The sequence below is a fragment of the Sesamum indicum genome, linkage group LG10 (genome assembly GCF_000512975.1).
Source record: "Sesamum indicum cultivar Zhongzhi No. 13 linkage group LG10, S_indicum_v1.0, whole genome shotgun sequence".
NCBI classification, from domain to species: Eukaryota; Viridiplantae; Streptophyta; class Magnoliopsida; order Lamiales; family Pedaliaceae; genus Sesamum; species Sesamum indicum.
In genome coordinates, this window is record NC_026154.1 from 12,966,595 (window position 1) to 12,984,220 (window position 17,626).

The 17,626-nt window shown below is 35.1% G+C and overlaps 2 protein-coding genes across 4 annotated transcripts in view; one reads left to right on the top strand and one right to left on the bottom strand.

The window, feature by feature from the left end:
- The window catches only part of LOC105172414 (importin subunit alpha-1), a 4,434-nt gene extending 3,177 nt beyond the window's left edge, over positions 1–1,257 (top strand). Inside the window, exons 8-10 of the mRNA XM_011093820.2 lie at positions 57–185; positions 331–458; positions 607–1,257. Of these exons, the coding sequence (XP_011092122.1) occupies positions 57–185; positions 331–458; positions 607–979 (630 nt within the window). The 3' untranslated portion in view covers positions 980–1,257. The remainder of the gene's footprint in view (positions 1–56; positions 186–330; positions 459–606) is intronic.
- On the bottom strand, positions 2,622–16,708 carry LOC105172415 (protein misato homolog 1; the record flags this gene model as incomplete). Of its 3 annotated transcripts, none has more annotated exon segments than XM_011093821.2 (10): positions 2,622–3,322; positions 3,946–4,065; positions 4,153–4,395; positions 6,460–6,709; positions 8,745–9,111; positions 10,671–10,746; positions 13,897–13,942; positions 14,095–14,196; positions 14,575–14,650; positions 16,569–16,708. In XM_011093821.2, coding segments are annotated over 9 exon segments (1,725 nt in total). In that variant the 5' UTR covers positions 14,647–14,650; positions 16,569–16,708.

Consider the following 17,626-nt stretch of genomic DNA (forward strand, 5'->3'; position numbering starts at 1 on the left):
TTTTTTTTATGGATTATATAATGATTTCACAAGTCTGAGAGCCCAATCTTTTCCAGTGTATCATCAGCTGTAATGCGCTACCTTGTCTTTTGAACCTCTTGAGCGGTAGTCATAAAAAGAGCATTAAAAAGGAAGCTTGCTGGACTATCTCCAACATCACAGCAGGAAACAGGGAGCAAATTCAGGTAATGTTTGGTTCTCTGCTAATAATTATCCATTCAGTAAATGGTATATCAATTATGGTGGTTTGGAGTGCTTTCCCAACAGTTTTTGCTAGGTTTGTCAAGTAACACATTTGTTATTGCTGATGTTGCTTTTGCTACTCTGCAGGGTGTCATTGAGGCCAACATTATTGGTCCGCTAGTCCAATTGCTTCAAAATGCTGAGTTTGATGTAAAAAAAGAGGCTGCATGGGCCATATCAAATGCAACATCTGGCGGCACTCATGAGCAAATTAAGTGAGTCCTTCTGACATAAAAGTTTCGGAATTGAGCCCCCCTTTTGTTCTGAGCAAGATTAAGCTAGTCACTTGAACATAATAAGTTCATTTTCATTTTAGTATTAAATAGAAGTTTCGGAATTGAGCCCCCCTTTTGTTGTGAACAGGTACCTCGTAAGTCAACAATGTATTAAACCTTTATGTGACTTGCTTGTGTGCCCGGACCCAAGAATTGTCACTGTCTGCTTGGAAGGGCTTGAAAACATCTTAAAGGTAGGGGAAGCTGAGAAGAATTTGGGTCGGACAGGAGATGTCAACCTTTATGGTCAAATGATAGAGGATGCTGAAGGGCTCGAAAAAATTGAGAACCTGCAGAGTCATGACAACATTGAGATTTATGAGAAGGCAGTGAAGATTCTGGAGACATACTGGCTGGAGGAAGACGATGAGCCGGCACCACCTGGAGATGCATCGCAGCAACAGGGCTTCCAATTTGGAGGAGAGGTCTCTGTCCCCAGTGGTGGATTCAGCTTCAACTGAAACGTTTGCTACTTAAACTACATGGTTAGAAGTTAAAAGCTGACAAGAGTTACATGGGATTTTAGCCTCTTGGAAAGCATTGATGGAATTTGTTACAATTAGTTGTAATGGATATTTAATCCAATATCTTGAGTAATTTGTATTATTAGAAAATTGCCTGATTTTCTATTCTATGGCCGGGTGATTTTGGCTCTCCCAAAAAATTTGGTTCCCCGGCTTGTTCTTGTTAGTGTTATGGATTCTCATTTCATGGGTAGTAACGTGATATTTTTTGATCCTTGATTGGTTTTTTGTTCAAACATTTCTGGTTGAAAGTATAATCAGATATTATTGTACTTGGTACCAGTCAAATTATGTTATATTGTATGGAAAATTTCCAGAATTTATAAGATAAATAAAATTTTTATATCTAAGAATTCTAAAATTCATTCCACAAAATTCGACTACTCCATGTTATATTTTTGGTGTTATCCCTTCTCTTACGTTCTTTGTTTTTATTTATTTTTTTAAATTGATTTTTGTAACATAAATTTTATAAAATTCGACTTTTGAATTTTAAGATGTATAATCTTTTTATCCAGGTTAGTGAAAATAATCAGGGTTCTATTGATATTTATTTTTGTTTAAAATATTAAAAGAAATATTTTTCTCTAAAATACAGTGCCTAAAAGAATAAAAAGAAGCCCAAATAATTTTATTATCTGAAGGAAATTTTGGAGAAAAAATTTCTTAAATATTTTCGAGGACATTATATTAATAGAGATAAAATTTTAATCTTTCAATTCAATGAATCAATAAAAATTAGTGTTAAAATGATAAGTTAATATTAAATTTATAATAAAATGATATCCAAAAAATGCATGAAAAAAAAAAAAGGTAAATATCAAAAGATAATAGGGGAAGTGATAAGTTATAAGATGAAAAGAAAAATAAATTATATATTTTAACAAAAAAAAGCCGAAAAGGGAGAAAGACACCAAAGGGGTGATCTTTCTTAATAATAATTAGTTATCAATCATAGAATAATGGCTTCAAAAACTTAAAAGTGCTAAAAATTGATAAAACTTGAGGAATATTTTAATAAATTCATTTAAAAAAATATTAATATTATGACCAAATTTTAATAAAATGAAGAACTAATTAAAGAAAATATTTAAGCATTCAAAAATTGGTACAACTTCAAAATTTTCTTTTTTTGTAGTATAGATTATTGTTCTATAACAAATATTTATATTAGGATAAATTATAATGACCTCCCTTAAGAATTTAGTATAATTACAAACCAATGAGAGATTATTCATAACTATGACAAATCTCAGGGAGGTTGTAGTTTACCTTTTTATATTATATTCACCTCTTTTTAACCACATAATACTACAATATTTATATCAATACACATTTCAAAAAATTACAAAACAATAAAATATAAAAACCTTTGAACGGAAGGCAAAACTAAAAATTCACTCATGGTTTTTTTGTGAGATCAGCATTTTTCATCTAAAACCGTTGTAAATGGAAAAGTTTTAAGAAGAGTAAAAGTACAATTTTCAAAGTGTGAGGTGCGAAAGCATGACTTGATTAGTTCCCCGGGGGGTGGATTAACTCAAGAAATCTGCTACCATAAAACAGTTCAATGTCATATATAAAACAGTTCCATGTCATATATTTTCTATGACCTGTTCCAAGGCAACCTACATATTATCTTTCTGCTGTTTTGTCCATCTGTCGCTTAAGAGACTGAACAGCCTGGATTGGCCCGGTGTTCATTTTCATAATGTAATTTACCTCATCAGCACTGAGATAATTGTACTCGTCAACCAGTTCATCGAAGTCGTTGCGTTTCACATTTCACTCGAGATACAAGAGATGGACTTTGTTTCGATAGAGTATGAACTCAATCGGAATCAGATGATAGTTCCGATACAGGATTGAGTGTCCGGACCATGTTAGACAGTGTCTCCCCCATGTCTTCGACATCATCTTTTCCAAAACCCCAACTTGCAAGTAACTCTGATCCTAGGGCCCCTCGTGCAATACCAAACTTACGAAGGTTTTCCAATCTGTTCTCCAGAAACGGCAAAATGCAACTGCTAGAACGGAGTCTTGCTGCCATTGGGATGGAGTGCACTTCAAGTGACCCTCTTGATGCAGACTCTGAAATTGGAGTGTCCAAGAGCTCGCCATGTCGACCAACAAGGTTCCCGAATATTGAAGGGAAAGGCAATGGTATTGGAAGAGGACATTGAGCAACAGATAGATGAGAGAACCTGGGTCTTTCTGCTGCAGTCGAATAAGCAGTTTGCACTGCATCCTTAACTTCAGACACTGATGCCCTTTTGCATCCTGAAATTAGAAGAAACAAAAGATTAAAATACCCAACTTGCTCGAAAAATTAACTACCTCTCAATAGCATCCCTCTGTAGAACGTGTTCTGGGCCTTTTTCTTTTGCTATTCAATGGATGATTTCGTTCTCTACTTCGTAAATTTCACAGAATATTTAATATGAATGGATTATATTTAAATTCAATATCATCAAATATTATTACCAAGCCCATTATGACACCTAAAGGCTCAGCAGAAGTGCCTTCTTGTAGTCAAACTAAATAAATGAAAAGCAACTGAAACACAGTTTGCTTTCCCCATCTCATCATGGAGATCTCACTTAAAAAACAGTTAAACCGGGAAGAAATGAGACACAAGTCTTTATCACAGAAGCTTGTGTAATTTATATCCCTAAAGTTTAGGGACCCATGGAGTCAACATTTCAGTTCATTTTTTTTTATTTAGGAACCAATAATTTACAATACATGACAAGTATCCAAATCAGGATCTGACAGGAACCACCTTACTTCGAGCTTCTTAATATGCTTACTCATCATTTCCTAGAAAATTGATTATAAAGACTGAAAACACCATACTTGAGTTTCCAATTACAGGGCAAAATTCGTATGAGTGTGAATAATACCTGATCCAAAAACTCCATGAATGGTCATGGACTCCAAAGCATGCATGTCTTCAACATTTTCAGCAACCTCTGGAGTCAATGGATGCAAATTCTCCAACAAAGATTGCCGGCATTGGATATCTGTTTTATGTTATTTCATACTTCAGCAAAGAACCAAATTTGGAGGAGAAGAGGAGAAGCAGAACCCGGATTATAACCAGATTATACCTGACAAAGCAGGAGCTGGCATCACAATATCCAAAGCCATAACCTTATTCTGCTGAGCCTGGCCCGCTAGCATTTGTACAAGTTCATTTACATCCACTGCACCACATGTGTAGCTCAATTGTGCACTGGGCCCAAGCGGTTGCATTCTGAAAGGCAGACTGATGGAGTGTATTGCAGATGCATAAACTGCACTGTTGTGGTAAGGCTTTTGATCTTCCAAACAGAGATACTTGGACATTCTACCTTTCGTAATTGAAAAACAAAATGTTAGCAAAATGCTATAATTATAGGACGTACTCTTTCCAGAAGAGAAAACAGAAGTTCAGGCTGCAAAAGTTACAGCAAAATGGAAAGGAGAAGGTTTATATAGATTACAAAATAGATCCATTTAATTCTTTTTGCTAAGTAGAGAGGAAATTTCTGCAACTATGTAAACATAAGATTGTCTTCAAAACTAGGACCAAAACCTTGGCAGAAAAAGAAGAAAGAAACCAAACAATGCAGGTATATTATGCATATATGTGAGGATCTTAAAGATAGAAAGAAATATGATGAAAACCATAACATTTTATTGTTATTGATAAGTCTTACCTGATTAACCATTCAAAACAATAAGACAAACTAAAATGCTCGAAGACCCAAATCTTCATTCTAATTGCGCATGTCAGCTCAACCAAGTGTATATTTAAGGTTTCTTTCAAGTACACAACCATATATCTTCAATATCTATACTATGGGTAACATTTATCTTCAATATTTATACAATGGATATTTTTGCAATCATCCCCTCTAACTTCCAGTTTTTACAATTACCCCACCTTCACACCCCTGATAGTCAGAATTTGGTCAAACTTGGACAATAGATAAACAAATTTACCCTCACCGAAACTTAATAGTTACAAGATATGTTATATATTTAATACGTTCTCTTTTATCCTTTTACACATAAATTCGTGGAGCTTATAAATAAAGAGGTTCACTAGTAGAAAACATAATGGCATACTTATACAAAGCTTATGATAAGCTAATTCCAAACCAAGAAGAGAGGTTTGTGTAATTAATCAAAGATAAGAAGACGGTTCCCATAAACAAAATCTAGAATACAAAACCTATACTTGGCTCTGATTTCAGTTTTTTATAGATGGAACCCATCTTGGGTTCAACTTAGACAAGAAGAAAATAGTAGTTAACATTGTCCATCATAGTTAACATGCATCCAATAACCAACAATCAGAACCTGATGTAAAATAAACTAGAAAGCACCTTTCTTGCTCTTATACCAATAGAAAAGGCTGAAATCACAAATAGCACGCTCCAAAACCTAACCAAATAAAAATCGAAGCCCACATTTCAGTGCCTCTTGTACCAGAAGGAGCAACTGTTGTGCCTTTTCACAACCAGATGCTGTGTAAACATGAGAAGTGTATCACACCATGAGAAGTAAACAGTAACAGCAATTTCCCAAGCTTCTTTAACAAATGAAGTCACCATTTCTTAACAAATATCTTGATTGAAACCTACATTGATATATCGCCCTAGTGTTGCTCAAAATTGGGTACTACTACTGGCTACAGATTCAGATCTAAATCTCATCACATGAATTACCAAAATTTAGGTGTGCTACTTAAATCCTTAAGCAAACACAGACCTAATATGCTCCGCACAAGCTTGAAAATAGGATCAAATTACCGTAATTTATGATGAAGGTGTACATAGGGAAATGATATAACATGAGACATCATGAATATGTTAGTACATTGTAGCTCACTATATCCACACAATTTATTTCATATTGCCATAGTCGAAGTACTGCCTACTGCAATTAAGCACTAACACACATAATGCATAAGATTATTGAGACAACAAAGAGGGGAAGATAAAGATCAAAAGTTAGACAAAATATAAAGTATGAAGACCCTACAAATTTTTCCAACGGGGCCTAGCTTAGTTCGAGTTCCCACCAATGTGCAATTCTACTCTAATACTAGTTGTTGCTCTATGTTTGTTAGTTATAAAATTTGACATTGACATATACCATTGGAATATTGATTGTTAATAATTAAAGTTTATGATATAGTTGTAACCAAGTTACTCAAAAGGAAGATCATATTTTGAAGATCATAAAATTTTTAAAAAGATAATTTTATTGTGCCTCAATTTGAGGGTAAACTTTGTGGAGATATGAAAGAATTCATCGGCTTCTCATTTCTGTATAATTTATTAACAGTGTCTTAACTTGGCTTCATGTGTCTCAAGAAGAAACAATTCAGTGAAATAATAAATCAGCCAAATGGTTGCAATGCTCACTTGTTCTCAGGGATGGCAAACCCATAGGGACAATCAATTTAGAGAAAGTTGATAGCTTTGAGAATGAAACTGCATCATGAAGTTTGCGAGATAATGTCAGCTTGCGGTTGGTCGAATCCAGGGAGGAGTATGGACTACGAACAGAGTATAGTAGTACTGGAATATTTGTGTACTCGTCTGCAATATTCTCTAAGAACTCCCCAGCTACACCAGAGAATCCTCCCGAGTCATCAATAATAAATTGAATTCCCTGGCAAAAGAAGATGAAAATATAAATTTCAACATCATAGATAGAAGCCAAAAGAAGACTTAAATACAGCTGAGAATACACTATCAACATAGTCCAGCCTATGAAGTGTCAACCACAGTTCCTTTATTATACAGTTCCTTAGTTATTAAACAAAGAGCATCTCTCCACAAACATTAAATTATAGCCTGTTTAGATTGATTTTCGGAGAGGTGTCCCAACAAAATGGTTTTCCGAAAGGATATTTATGGTGGGTCACTGTATCAGAAAATGAAAAGAATGCTGAGAATATATTTTAGCAGAGAGTCAAATTTATATGACAAACCGAGTTCACTGTCTCCCAATAAAATCAATCATCTAACCAAGCCAACTGCTAATATACTATTCTATTTTCTTTTTCTTTCAATCAAACATTCTCAACCTCCAAACAAAAACCACCTTCAGTATAGGTTATTTTCTTTGCCTTCCCTCCCAACCACCAATTCTGTGATATGATTGCAGTAACTCATTTCCCTCTGTGCCACAAGGATCTCTCTGCCATTGCCATAGTGAACTAATTCCCCCCATTACCACCATTGGGTTTTTTTATCTTCTTTCTCAGTGCTCCCACAATCCAAGTCACCACCAACTTAATGCCGCTGGTACCACACTATAAGAGCACCTCATATGTCCTAACCCCTACCATCACTGAGTGGACATTGCTCATTTTAAGAGCAAAAAAATAGGAAAAAAGGAAATGTAAAAGACGAAAAGGGAAACAAGAAAATGAAACGAGAGGACATGGAACTGATAAGATGTTAACAGAAGAGTCATCATTCTTAAAACACGGGCATGTGCACACACGCACACACATATATATATGAGTGCGTGTGCGTGTATGTGTGTGTGAGTGAGAGAGAGAAAGAAAGAGAAAGGTGGGTGGTATTTGGTTGATCTCACAAGACAAAAAGTTCAACAGCTTTTGCCATTTCGGTGGGCCCATTCTAGGTTACAAGAAAGTGTTTGGACGCCCATCTCGGATTTCATTTTCAAAGTGTCCGAAGCTATTTAAGAAAATTGCAATTTTCAGAGAGGAAGAAAAAGAGCAAAAAAGTTGCATTCCTTTCTTTTTTCCTTGGTTTCAATGATTAACTGCATTGCATCTGCCAACTCCAATCCACTGAACGGGCATTAACTCTTAAAATCCCCATGATAATTCAAATCTTTTCTGCTCTTTCCAACACACTTCGTCTAAGTGCATTTTCATTCTATGCCAAACTCTCCATATAGGCATCCACCATATTGTAACACCACGTTCATGGAAAATGTAAAGAAATTTATGGGAAGTCATCCAGGCAGACTCATTCATTACCCAACCACAAAACGAACTAAAAAATATTGTTGCATGGGTGAACATGATACTTCACAATTGCCTTCAGATTGAAGCAATTTAGAACATCAGGGCAAATTAAAATTTCTGATGATTGAAGAGTTTCGCATGCATTTCAACAAAGGAGAAACAGAGTACTCGTTTTAGTTTCCATCACTAACATGTTTGGCAAATGTCCACTACTATTACAGTTGTAAACTTTTTCAAGAAAGAGAACAAGTTCCTTGTGTTAAACAAACTCAACTGAAAGTTATGACTTCACTTCAGTGTTGTATTAGGCTGGTCTGGTGGACTAATAGGGCAAATAGAAAAAGCATATTAAACAGAAAGCAGGTGATACCAATCAACAGGAGCCAGAAAGCTTATCAAGTTCAAGACTGAACTTCTTGAGAGGCAAAAAGACCATTCCACCATTGTGTCAAGCCTATGGGAAAAGATAAAATATAACCAAAAGCTAAACAGAAAGTAAGTGATTGCCAATCAACAGGGACAGGAAACACTATCAAGATCACGATTGCACTTCTGAAGAGGCAAAAAGACATCCATCACTATCAAGCCTATGGGAACAGATAAAATGCGAAGAAACCAAAATTCCAAGTTACAGGTTGGCAGACATAAGGCTCCATGGAAAACAGAGAGAAATCAGGAGGTATCATGCATACGTAGTACCTGAGGAAGGTCACATTCTTCAACAAAAAACCGGAGCCTCTCATTAATTTCTTCTGCATGTAGACCCCCAAAAAATGCCTCTCTTCCAATCCCATAGTTGTTAAAATCTTTGATATCACACCATAATCCACTTAATTCATATAGACTCTGAGGGTGATAATGAACTTTGGAAAAGTCTGTCCAATACTGAACTTCATTTTCCAGACATTCAACAATGTCCTTATCTTGAACTTCAGGACAAAAATCGCCATTTCTGCTGCCGCAATCTCTCGAGGTACCGACATTTTCAGTCTCTTCCAAGTACAAACTTTGCAAAAACAAGTTCTTCTTTAAAGGTTGAGATGTATGAGTTGTTACAGGACCTGTCCTACACATTAATCTGGAGATGTTTAATTCATTTGAATCCCAAAATCAAACAGCAGAAAACATTTTAATCTTATGTATTCTAAATTAGATCTATTACATTAAGTCATTCAGAAAAAGCAGCAACTACAGCTTAAATCAGCATTTCAAGGTGCCTGAAAATTACAAATCGGCACCCCTCATGAATCTCCAAATGTCAGAATTCCAAATAAGAGAGTGAAAAACTATTCCAGTCTTACATGCTACAAAAATAGAAAGGACATCTACTAACTGAAGTGCTTCATAAAAAGCAGCATCTAGAACACAACATAGCGCTTGAAGGTGTTTGAAATTAAAATGGACAGAACTCTTTCTTTCAAAGGCCATGATGATTATTCGGGACTGAACACCTAAACATGGTCCTTAAAAGCTCTTCTGTATAAGATATGTAAACTTGAAAGTGATGCATCTTCTGGATATAACAAAGTGCCAAAACATAAAAATCGAAAGCATAGATAGAAAATTGTGATCAACTTCTCCAAAAGAAGAGAAGAAAAGTGGATAATTGACTGGAAAAGGAAACGAATATGATGTAATCCTGCATGCTCACCACCCACAATTTGCAGGTGGCGAAAAAAGAAGCAAATTGTTCTTGCACAAAAGATATATAAAAAAATTTCAATAGGCAATATTTTACTTGGCTTTTAATTATGAGGCCATGATAATTCAAGTGGTATATAGAGATTATGAATATATGACGATGTAGTCAACTAAACATCAAATACTTTCTAGAACAAACAAGAACAAAAAATATTAGGCACCACCTATCCACCGCATTCATGTTTTCACACTTCTTAAAGTAACAAGAAGTACAGGATCACCCCAGATTAATGAGCATAATTAAATTTGTATTTCAAATATTCTGATTCAAAATTAGAAATATATTCAAATGATAAGCGCAGATTTAAACCAAAACAAGAACTTGCAGTGTGAAGGGTAGATTTAAAATATGAAATACTGGTGGTGAGGTGTCAAGCACAAATTGAGTTTTTGTCATACATAGTGCAAAATTGCTCTAGAAAATACACTAACACAGAGACCTCAACAGTTCTTGGTATATACTGATTAAAGCCGTTCAAACCTATGGCTGTAAGCAACCAAGAAAAGAATGAGGGGCTCAAGAATCTTATCTGAAATGAGATTGCTCAACTAGAACTCAGAGAAAATTAGATGAGATATAAAATCATGACTAACAAGCATATGATGCATAATACTGGCTATTTGGCTTGGTACAGGAACTTCCCCTCATTGCAGCTTAACTAGAAATAATGCTAAAAGAAAAAAATTTCTCAAAGCACAAAGTAAGATGTAGATAAATATATGAAGATGTTATTATTAGAAATCAAGATAGCAACTGTAAGGAGACTAACCAAGTTATCAACAACTAAGGCTAAAACAGTTTAAATAGTTTAGTGAAAGCTAGAGTATGTATACCCGGAGTCACTCTTCCATCTTTCATAGCACATTTGACATTTTTAAAGAAAACATAATTTGTACAATGAAAAAGAAGAACTCAAGCCTCACCATGTTAAAGTATCAACAGAACTTTCCGGAACCTCATTGTACAAAGTTCCACGTGTACTCACCGATCCTAGGGATCCTGTTGAGCCAAGGCCATCCATCAGTATCTTTGTAGAAAAAAAGTTAAGCCATTTGCAAATTCAGTAATTCATGCACAGAAATATGACAAAGGTTGTTATTATAGGAGCCAAACAACGATGTTTTCCGAGCAGCCAAAATATCCCATGTTCTTTATCCAAAACATTTTTCTCCAACTACCTGAACAACCTCTTTACTCTACCCTAACCCCCAGACCACCATTTATATCCTCAATTCCCAACTTCCTATATATAAGTATATAAATGCATATACATATATATAAACAAGATAGATAGATAGATGTATATGCATACACATACATACATACATGTTTACATTTATATAGGAGGAGGTTTCAACAATGTATACCAAAAATAAACAAAGACGCCACATAATGCCTGTTAAAGAATTTCCAAATCTTATTTACAAGGTTTTTGTTAAAGAGGGCAAGAACGGAAGCCCAACCCATATAGCCATGAGACTAACCAATTCACAGTAAAAGGAGCTGTAAAAGTTGAAGCCCTTAGTAAATCTAAAGAAAGCAACCCCATATATTCCTAGGAAGATCTGAAGCATATAGGAAAAGAAAATTAACAAACTACAGTGTTAACATATCTGTAAGTTTCCGGTTTATTGCCAATAACCCTTTTCTACAGCGTATTATTATATTTCACAGGCACAGGCTCTGAGTTCTTAGTGAAGGTCCATCTTCTTTCTGGTGCTCAAGGACCTCACCTTCAAGCTACTCAGTTCTTTCCTTATACTTTTCTAAAGGAGCAAATCTGGATATACAGATCAAATATCTCATTTCTAGAATCAGGAAACATGCCAAAAACAAGAGCATCAACACAGATATGCAGCCCCATGTGGGAAGTTCCTTTGGCATCTTCATATCCTGCCATGTTCAGTCAAATGGACGAATACGCCTGAAATCATATTTGAATAAGAAAAGTGAATGGTGCATAGGTGTTAAAGGCGCATGGTGTAATACGGCGCAACGGTGTGGCATGCGCCTTTTTGAAGCACAGCGCATATTTGCATAAACAATTCACATTTTTATACCATTAGTATCTTTACCAAAATTAGCATGTTTTTCTTACAGGACCAAAATTAGAATGTTTTTTTTTACAGGACCAAAATTAGCATGTTTGGGATAAGGTTTAAGTGCCAAAAGTTTCAAGAAAAAAGCAAATTATAATAAAAAATTAGCATGAAAATCAAATTTTAACTTATTTAGCAAATTAGTTTATATGATACCAAGAAAATTATGTTACGACATTAATAACAATAAATTATATCATATTAAAGAGTTTAAAAAAAAATACAAAAATAAAAGATGACCAATAAGTGGTAGAACTACTGCCTTCAATGTGTGTGTGTGTGGGGGGGGGGGGGGGGGGGGGTTCAGCTTTGTTTCTTCTTTTCTTAACTTTATAAAGAGCCAAGTGAGCCTTTTAAGAACGGGCTTCAGCCAGGCGTTCCATGGTGCTCCTGGCACTCCAGAAAAAAGGGCTCTGGCGCAGCCCATGGCACATGAAAGCCCAGCACCATGGCTCTGGCATTTTGCGCTGTGCGCCATCACACACACCATAGCGCGCAATTTACAACTATGGAATGTTAGAGGTCCATGAATTTCAGCCTCCACTCTATAACTTGACATCAAACTTCCATAAAAGAAATAGACCTGACTGCCAGCCAGCCAGATCTCCAGCCCAAAAATATGGACACATTTTTTTAGTTTATTTTGTTATATTGTAGCTCAAAAGGAATTATAAATTTTACTTCACTAACTATGCCATCCACTAGGCAAGTTGGAGTACTTCACAAAAGTTATGAGATTAATGAAAAAGAGGTGCATCTAGATTCTATAAGCACTTAAATCACCAGCAAAATGTGTATTATGGAAGAAAGCAACATTGTGGCCTCACCATGAGCCAAATCTTTGCTGCAAAGAATTCTAAGATTTATGCCATATCTTCTTTTTCAAGTACTCTAGCTAATATCTGGAATGCAATAAGGCAGAAAGACCATCACATTTTCAATTAATATTTGGTAGAATAGGGAGCACTACTGGGGCCTAAATCCAGGGTATGTTTGGTAAGAATGAATATGCATCAGTTTGTTAAAAGAACTCAATTTTATGGGGCATCCCAAATAATTAAGCGAAACAATAACCATCTGTCAAACAATTAAATATATCTAAAAACCAAGATTCTTCATACTGTGACATAATCCCCCCCCCCCTAAAAAGTCCACCTGACTCAAAAGTGTAATCAATGGGGTTCATCATCCAATGTAATTACAAGGAGAAGTTCTGAAATGATAGAGCATCCTATTGTTTTTCGAATACTGTGTGCTCCAGGCAAACGTATGAGAGAGAGAGCGAGATGAGGGGACAGCTAAAATCCAGAAGAATATAGGGAAATGGAAAAAGAACATGCTGAAAGGAAAATGAGATGGTAATTATACATTTATATTTGGCATCCTAAATCACAGAGGTCAATATCCAGTGGGCATATAGAGCAGGAAAGAAAAACTAGGCATATAGAAGAAAAAGTTATATACTGGTGCTAACATAAAAAGGTCCTCAACCTTTTGCTTCAAAGCCGCCCTATTTCATAACTTAAGCTCTGTAGCTTTATGTTATGACCTAACACCTCAATTGCTACTATTTACCATAATACCGTCAAAATCATAAAGAGGCATGTAAAAGTAAAACAAGCTATTTCCAGTTACTGGAAATCAGGACAAGTACCAGATCACATTAATGGGGTACTTCATCTGTAATTTTATTTTCTACCCAAGCAAACACTTTTGGTGGAAAGTAAATGCATAAAGAAATATAATCTAGACTAGAAGCTTAAAATCATTTCCTTTCCAAGAAGCAAACCTTGCAAGGCCCCTAGTCTGGATACGGATAAAAACGAAGTGAAGAAGATGGAAAAATTGAAGAGCAAAAGTTCTTGAAAGCATGAGTTACAGAACAATGCACAAGATTATGAATTAGCTTAAACCAGTCATAATTTTAATCACAAACTAAATCTTTTTTGCAGTAAATGAACAAATCAGAGCAGTTTAATTGGATGATAGGTGACAAAATCAATCATATACAGAGCTTTCATATTGATTCCAAATAAAATTATCTTTGTACCTTGAAAATCCACTGAAACCAAGCGAGGGGTGTACGTTAGAATACCCTAGACATGATAAACACATAAGAACAGCAAGACTGTCAGCAACTTGTATATGCAACCTACAGGAATTATTGATTAAACAAGTCAAACTAGACACCCAAACACAAAGGAAAGAGGAATTTGTAAGATAAGCTCGCAATGCAAACAAGATTGACCTGCTGAGTTTCACCGGTCCGATAAAGGACGTCCATGTTAAGACCGTGACTTCTGAATATCTGGTCACCTGTAGGGCTGTCGGCCAATCCAAGCAATTCATCCTCCAAAACCAAAGCAAAATACAATTATATCAGGGAAATGCAGAGGTACAAAACTGTTGACCAATGCCAAAGCATCAAATCAAAGATTTCCACTAGAGGAAACAAAAAGCCTGTAACAAGAAAATCCTGCACTCTGTAGAAAATCCAATTTCAAAGTCTTACAACTAATCCCTGAAAATTAATTAAGCGTTCAGCTTCGAGTAAGGGGTCAATACATCAAGCACATGACAAAGCAAGATGACCTACAACTACTTTTTGAGGTCGCAAATCCAGAAGGGACAGTCAAATATATAAGGATAACCAAGAACATGTGTTCTTGGACATATGAAGCAATATGAAGCTATTTACAGATAGACGATAACTTGAAATGTTTTGTACCTGGAAATTCCAGAAGTGAGAGCCCACAAAGTTTGCATAGCTTCCAACTTGGATGGTGACTATCTCCTTCATGATCCTGATTGTATTCAAATGGGGTTTAGTTAAACATGTAGTAAACCAATCTCTGCCGTTGTGTGGTTTTGAATGAGAGAGGGGGGTTTTGCTTGGGGTTTAGCTCCTTCAAGAACTGAGGATGCAGAACGAGTCTTGACTCCATAACGTCTTACAACGCCCATTCATTTTTCAAGTAGCCATTCTCATACTTATGCTAAATAAAATTGGTTCAAGTTTTTATTCATAACGCAATATTAGTAAAAAAGAATTCATAGAATTGACACTATAGGATTCAATGAAAATTGTGAAGAATTTCTTGTTAGATACAAATATACTGCTACGTTTGACATTTAAATAGACACAAGATGTTCAGGCAATAGTTCCAAAAGATGCAAGCAGAAAAGGTACATCATATTCAGAAATCTGATCCTAGACAGTGAATCTTGAAGTCTACAGCACTATTATAGAAAGCATGTTTTTGGTAACTACATTTGGTACAATATAAGCCCTCTTGATTAAAGTTGGAATTTTAAATGATTTTAGCAGTAAATATAATAAATTTTCTTATCTATAAATACAAAGAGTGGTTAGACACATACGTATGCAATTATTGGACATGTAAATTGATTGTGTCCACCATACTATCACAGACCACCAAGAGCAGTGCTTACAACAAATTGCAACATAAGATGTCCAGCCAATACTTCAGCTGCTTAGCTCAAAAAGAAAGTAAATCTAAAATAGGATTTCAGAGCTTACATTCAAGATGATGAACTTAAGCATCAGTTCAGAAATTCTGCTGCAGAATTGACAAAAAGTCTGCAGCAGATTTTCTTGTTAATTCATTCTGCTGCAGAACCAGTAACTTAGCAAGAATTCGGCATAATTATGCTGCCGTTCTATCGAATCCTTTTCAATGAGGAAAAATGAATAAAGAAGGCAGGTAATGATGAGGAAAAGTGCATATAGATTCTGCCAAAAATAGATGGGATAACACATCTTCATGTACTTAAGTGGTTCCTATATACATCTTCATAGGGGTGCAACCGAGTCGAGCTCGACCATTTCTGGTTGGCTTGAGCTTGAGCTCGATTTTATTTTTTATGGTTCAAGCAAATTTTTAGCAACCCCAGCATTTCTAACACCACCGTCCTGCACCAACCCACCAGCCACTCCACACAATCCCACCATCACATAATACCCACCATACACCTCAACTCTCCCCTTCACTACCAAATCACTTTGTGTTCCTTTTCATTTCTTGAAGCACCAAACCAACACAGACTATAAAATGTAATGGCAAACCTGTTTGAGCTTCTTGCTTGGCCGACACAACAACAACCGCCTTACTCGTTGCAGACAACGCTGGTAGATGGATTGGGGCTTGCAATCTTTGGTTTGGGGCTACGGTTTTAAGGTTTACATTTGGAAATTGGAGGGAAAAAGAAAAAACAAGAGTGGGAAAGAAATGAGAAAGAAATTGGGCTGGTGATGGTCAGTGTCGTGACTCCTGAGAATTGAGAAACGAGAAGAGTAGGGCTGCACACGAGCCAAGCTCAGCCGAAAATCTGAGCTCGAACTCCCTTACTCGAGCTCGGCGAGCTCAAAAAAATAGGCTCGAGCTCAAGCTTGAGTATATTGACGTGAGCTCAAGCTCAATTAACACGAGTCTAGCTCGAGCTCGAGCTCACGAAGGAGCTCGCTAACTGGACGAGCTCCAGCAGTGCAAATAAGCATATACTTCAAAAGATCAATACCGCTACTACACAAATTAGGAACAAAAGATCATCTCTAAATCAAAAGGATTCCGTAAAAAACATAGATAATCACAAGAACAGTAAGCACAACCAAACAAAGTCAACAAAAACTCAATCAGGCATTTCATCAAACACCTTGAAAGCAGAACTTACGCACAAAATTTCTTCTAAAAATATAATCACCTGTTAATGGTGGAGTGGGAGGGAAGGAGTGCCGTGTGCCGAGGATTCGTGGACGTGAAGTAGAGTTCTGGAGTCGTGCAATTTTTCTTCACTTCGCGCGCAACAGAGAGAGAGAGAGAGAGCTCAGTTCTCAGTAGGGAATAGGCAATTCCCACATTATATATTTACTTCCTTTTCAGCTTTTCTTTTTTATTTCTAATTTTAATTTTAATGAATTACTTAATTGATTTATTTATTTAATAAATATTGAGAGATAAGTAATATATTTATTTATATACATTAAATAAATATAGGATCAAGATAACTAATAATAAATATATTTGTTGTACTAAATATTAAATATAACAGTAAAATTCATATATATTATATTAAATATTTATTTATAAAAACTTCCTAAATTATTAATTAAGCTAGTTTTTAGATAATGCAAACCAAAATACCGTATTTTAATATCATCTAAAATTAAAATATGATATATTGCCTAATAATTATAATTTACAATGAATTTTGAACACAACATTGTGTTTCAGTGGATGTTGAAATTATAACGATAAAATTCATATGCATTATATTAAATATTTATTTTTTAAAAAATATCAAAATATACTAAATTGTTGACTAAGCTTATTTATAGATAATATAAACTAAAATACTATATTTTAATATCATCTAAAATTAAGTGCTTTTTGTTGCGGTGGATTGAAATTGTAATGATAAAATTTATATGCATTATATTAACTATTTATTTACAAAATATATCAAAACGTACTAAATTATTGATTAAGTTTATTTTTAGATAATATAAACCAAAATGCCATATTTTAATATTATCTGATACTATATGATATATTGATTATTGACTAACATTTTTAATATATTGTATTTTACACAGATGATTATTTAAGTATAACTTTATGGAGGTTGTACATGTGTATGCCACCTCCCTACATCTCAATCCCACCATCCTATACATATTTCACTACAAATCACTTTTCATCTCCTAATTTTTTATTTTATTTTTTACAATCCCTCAATTAAATACTCAAACAAATTGAGTA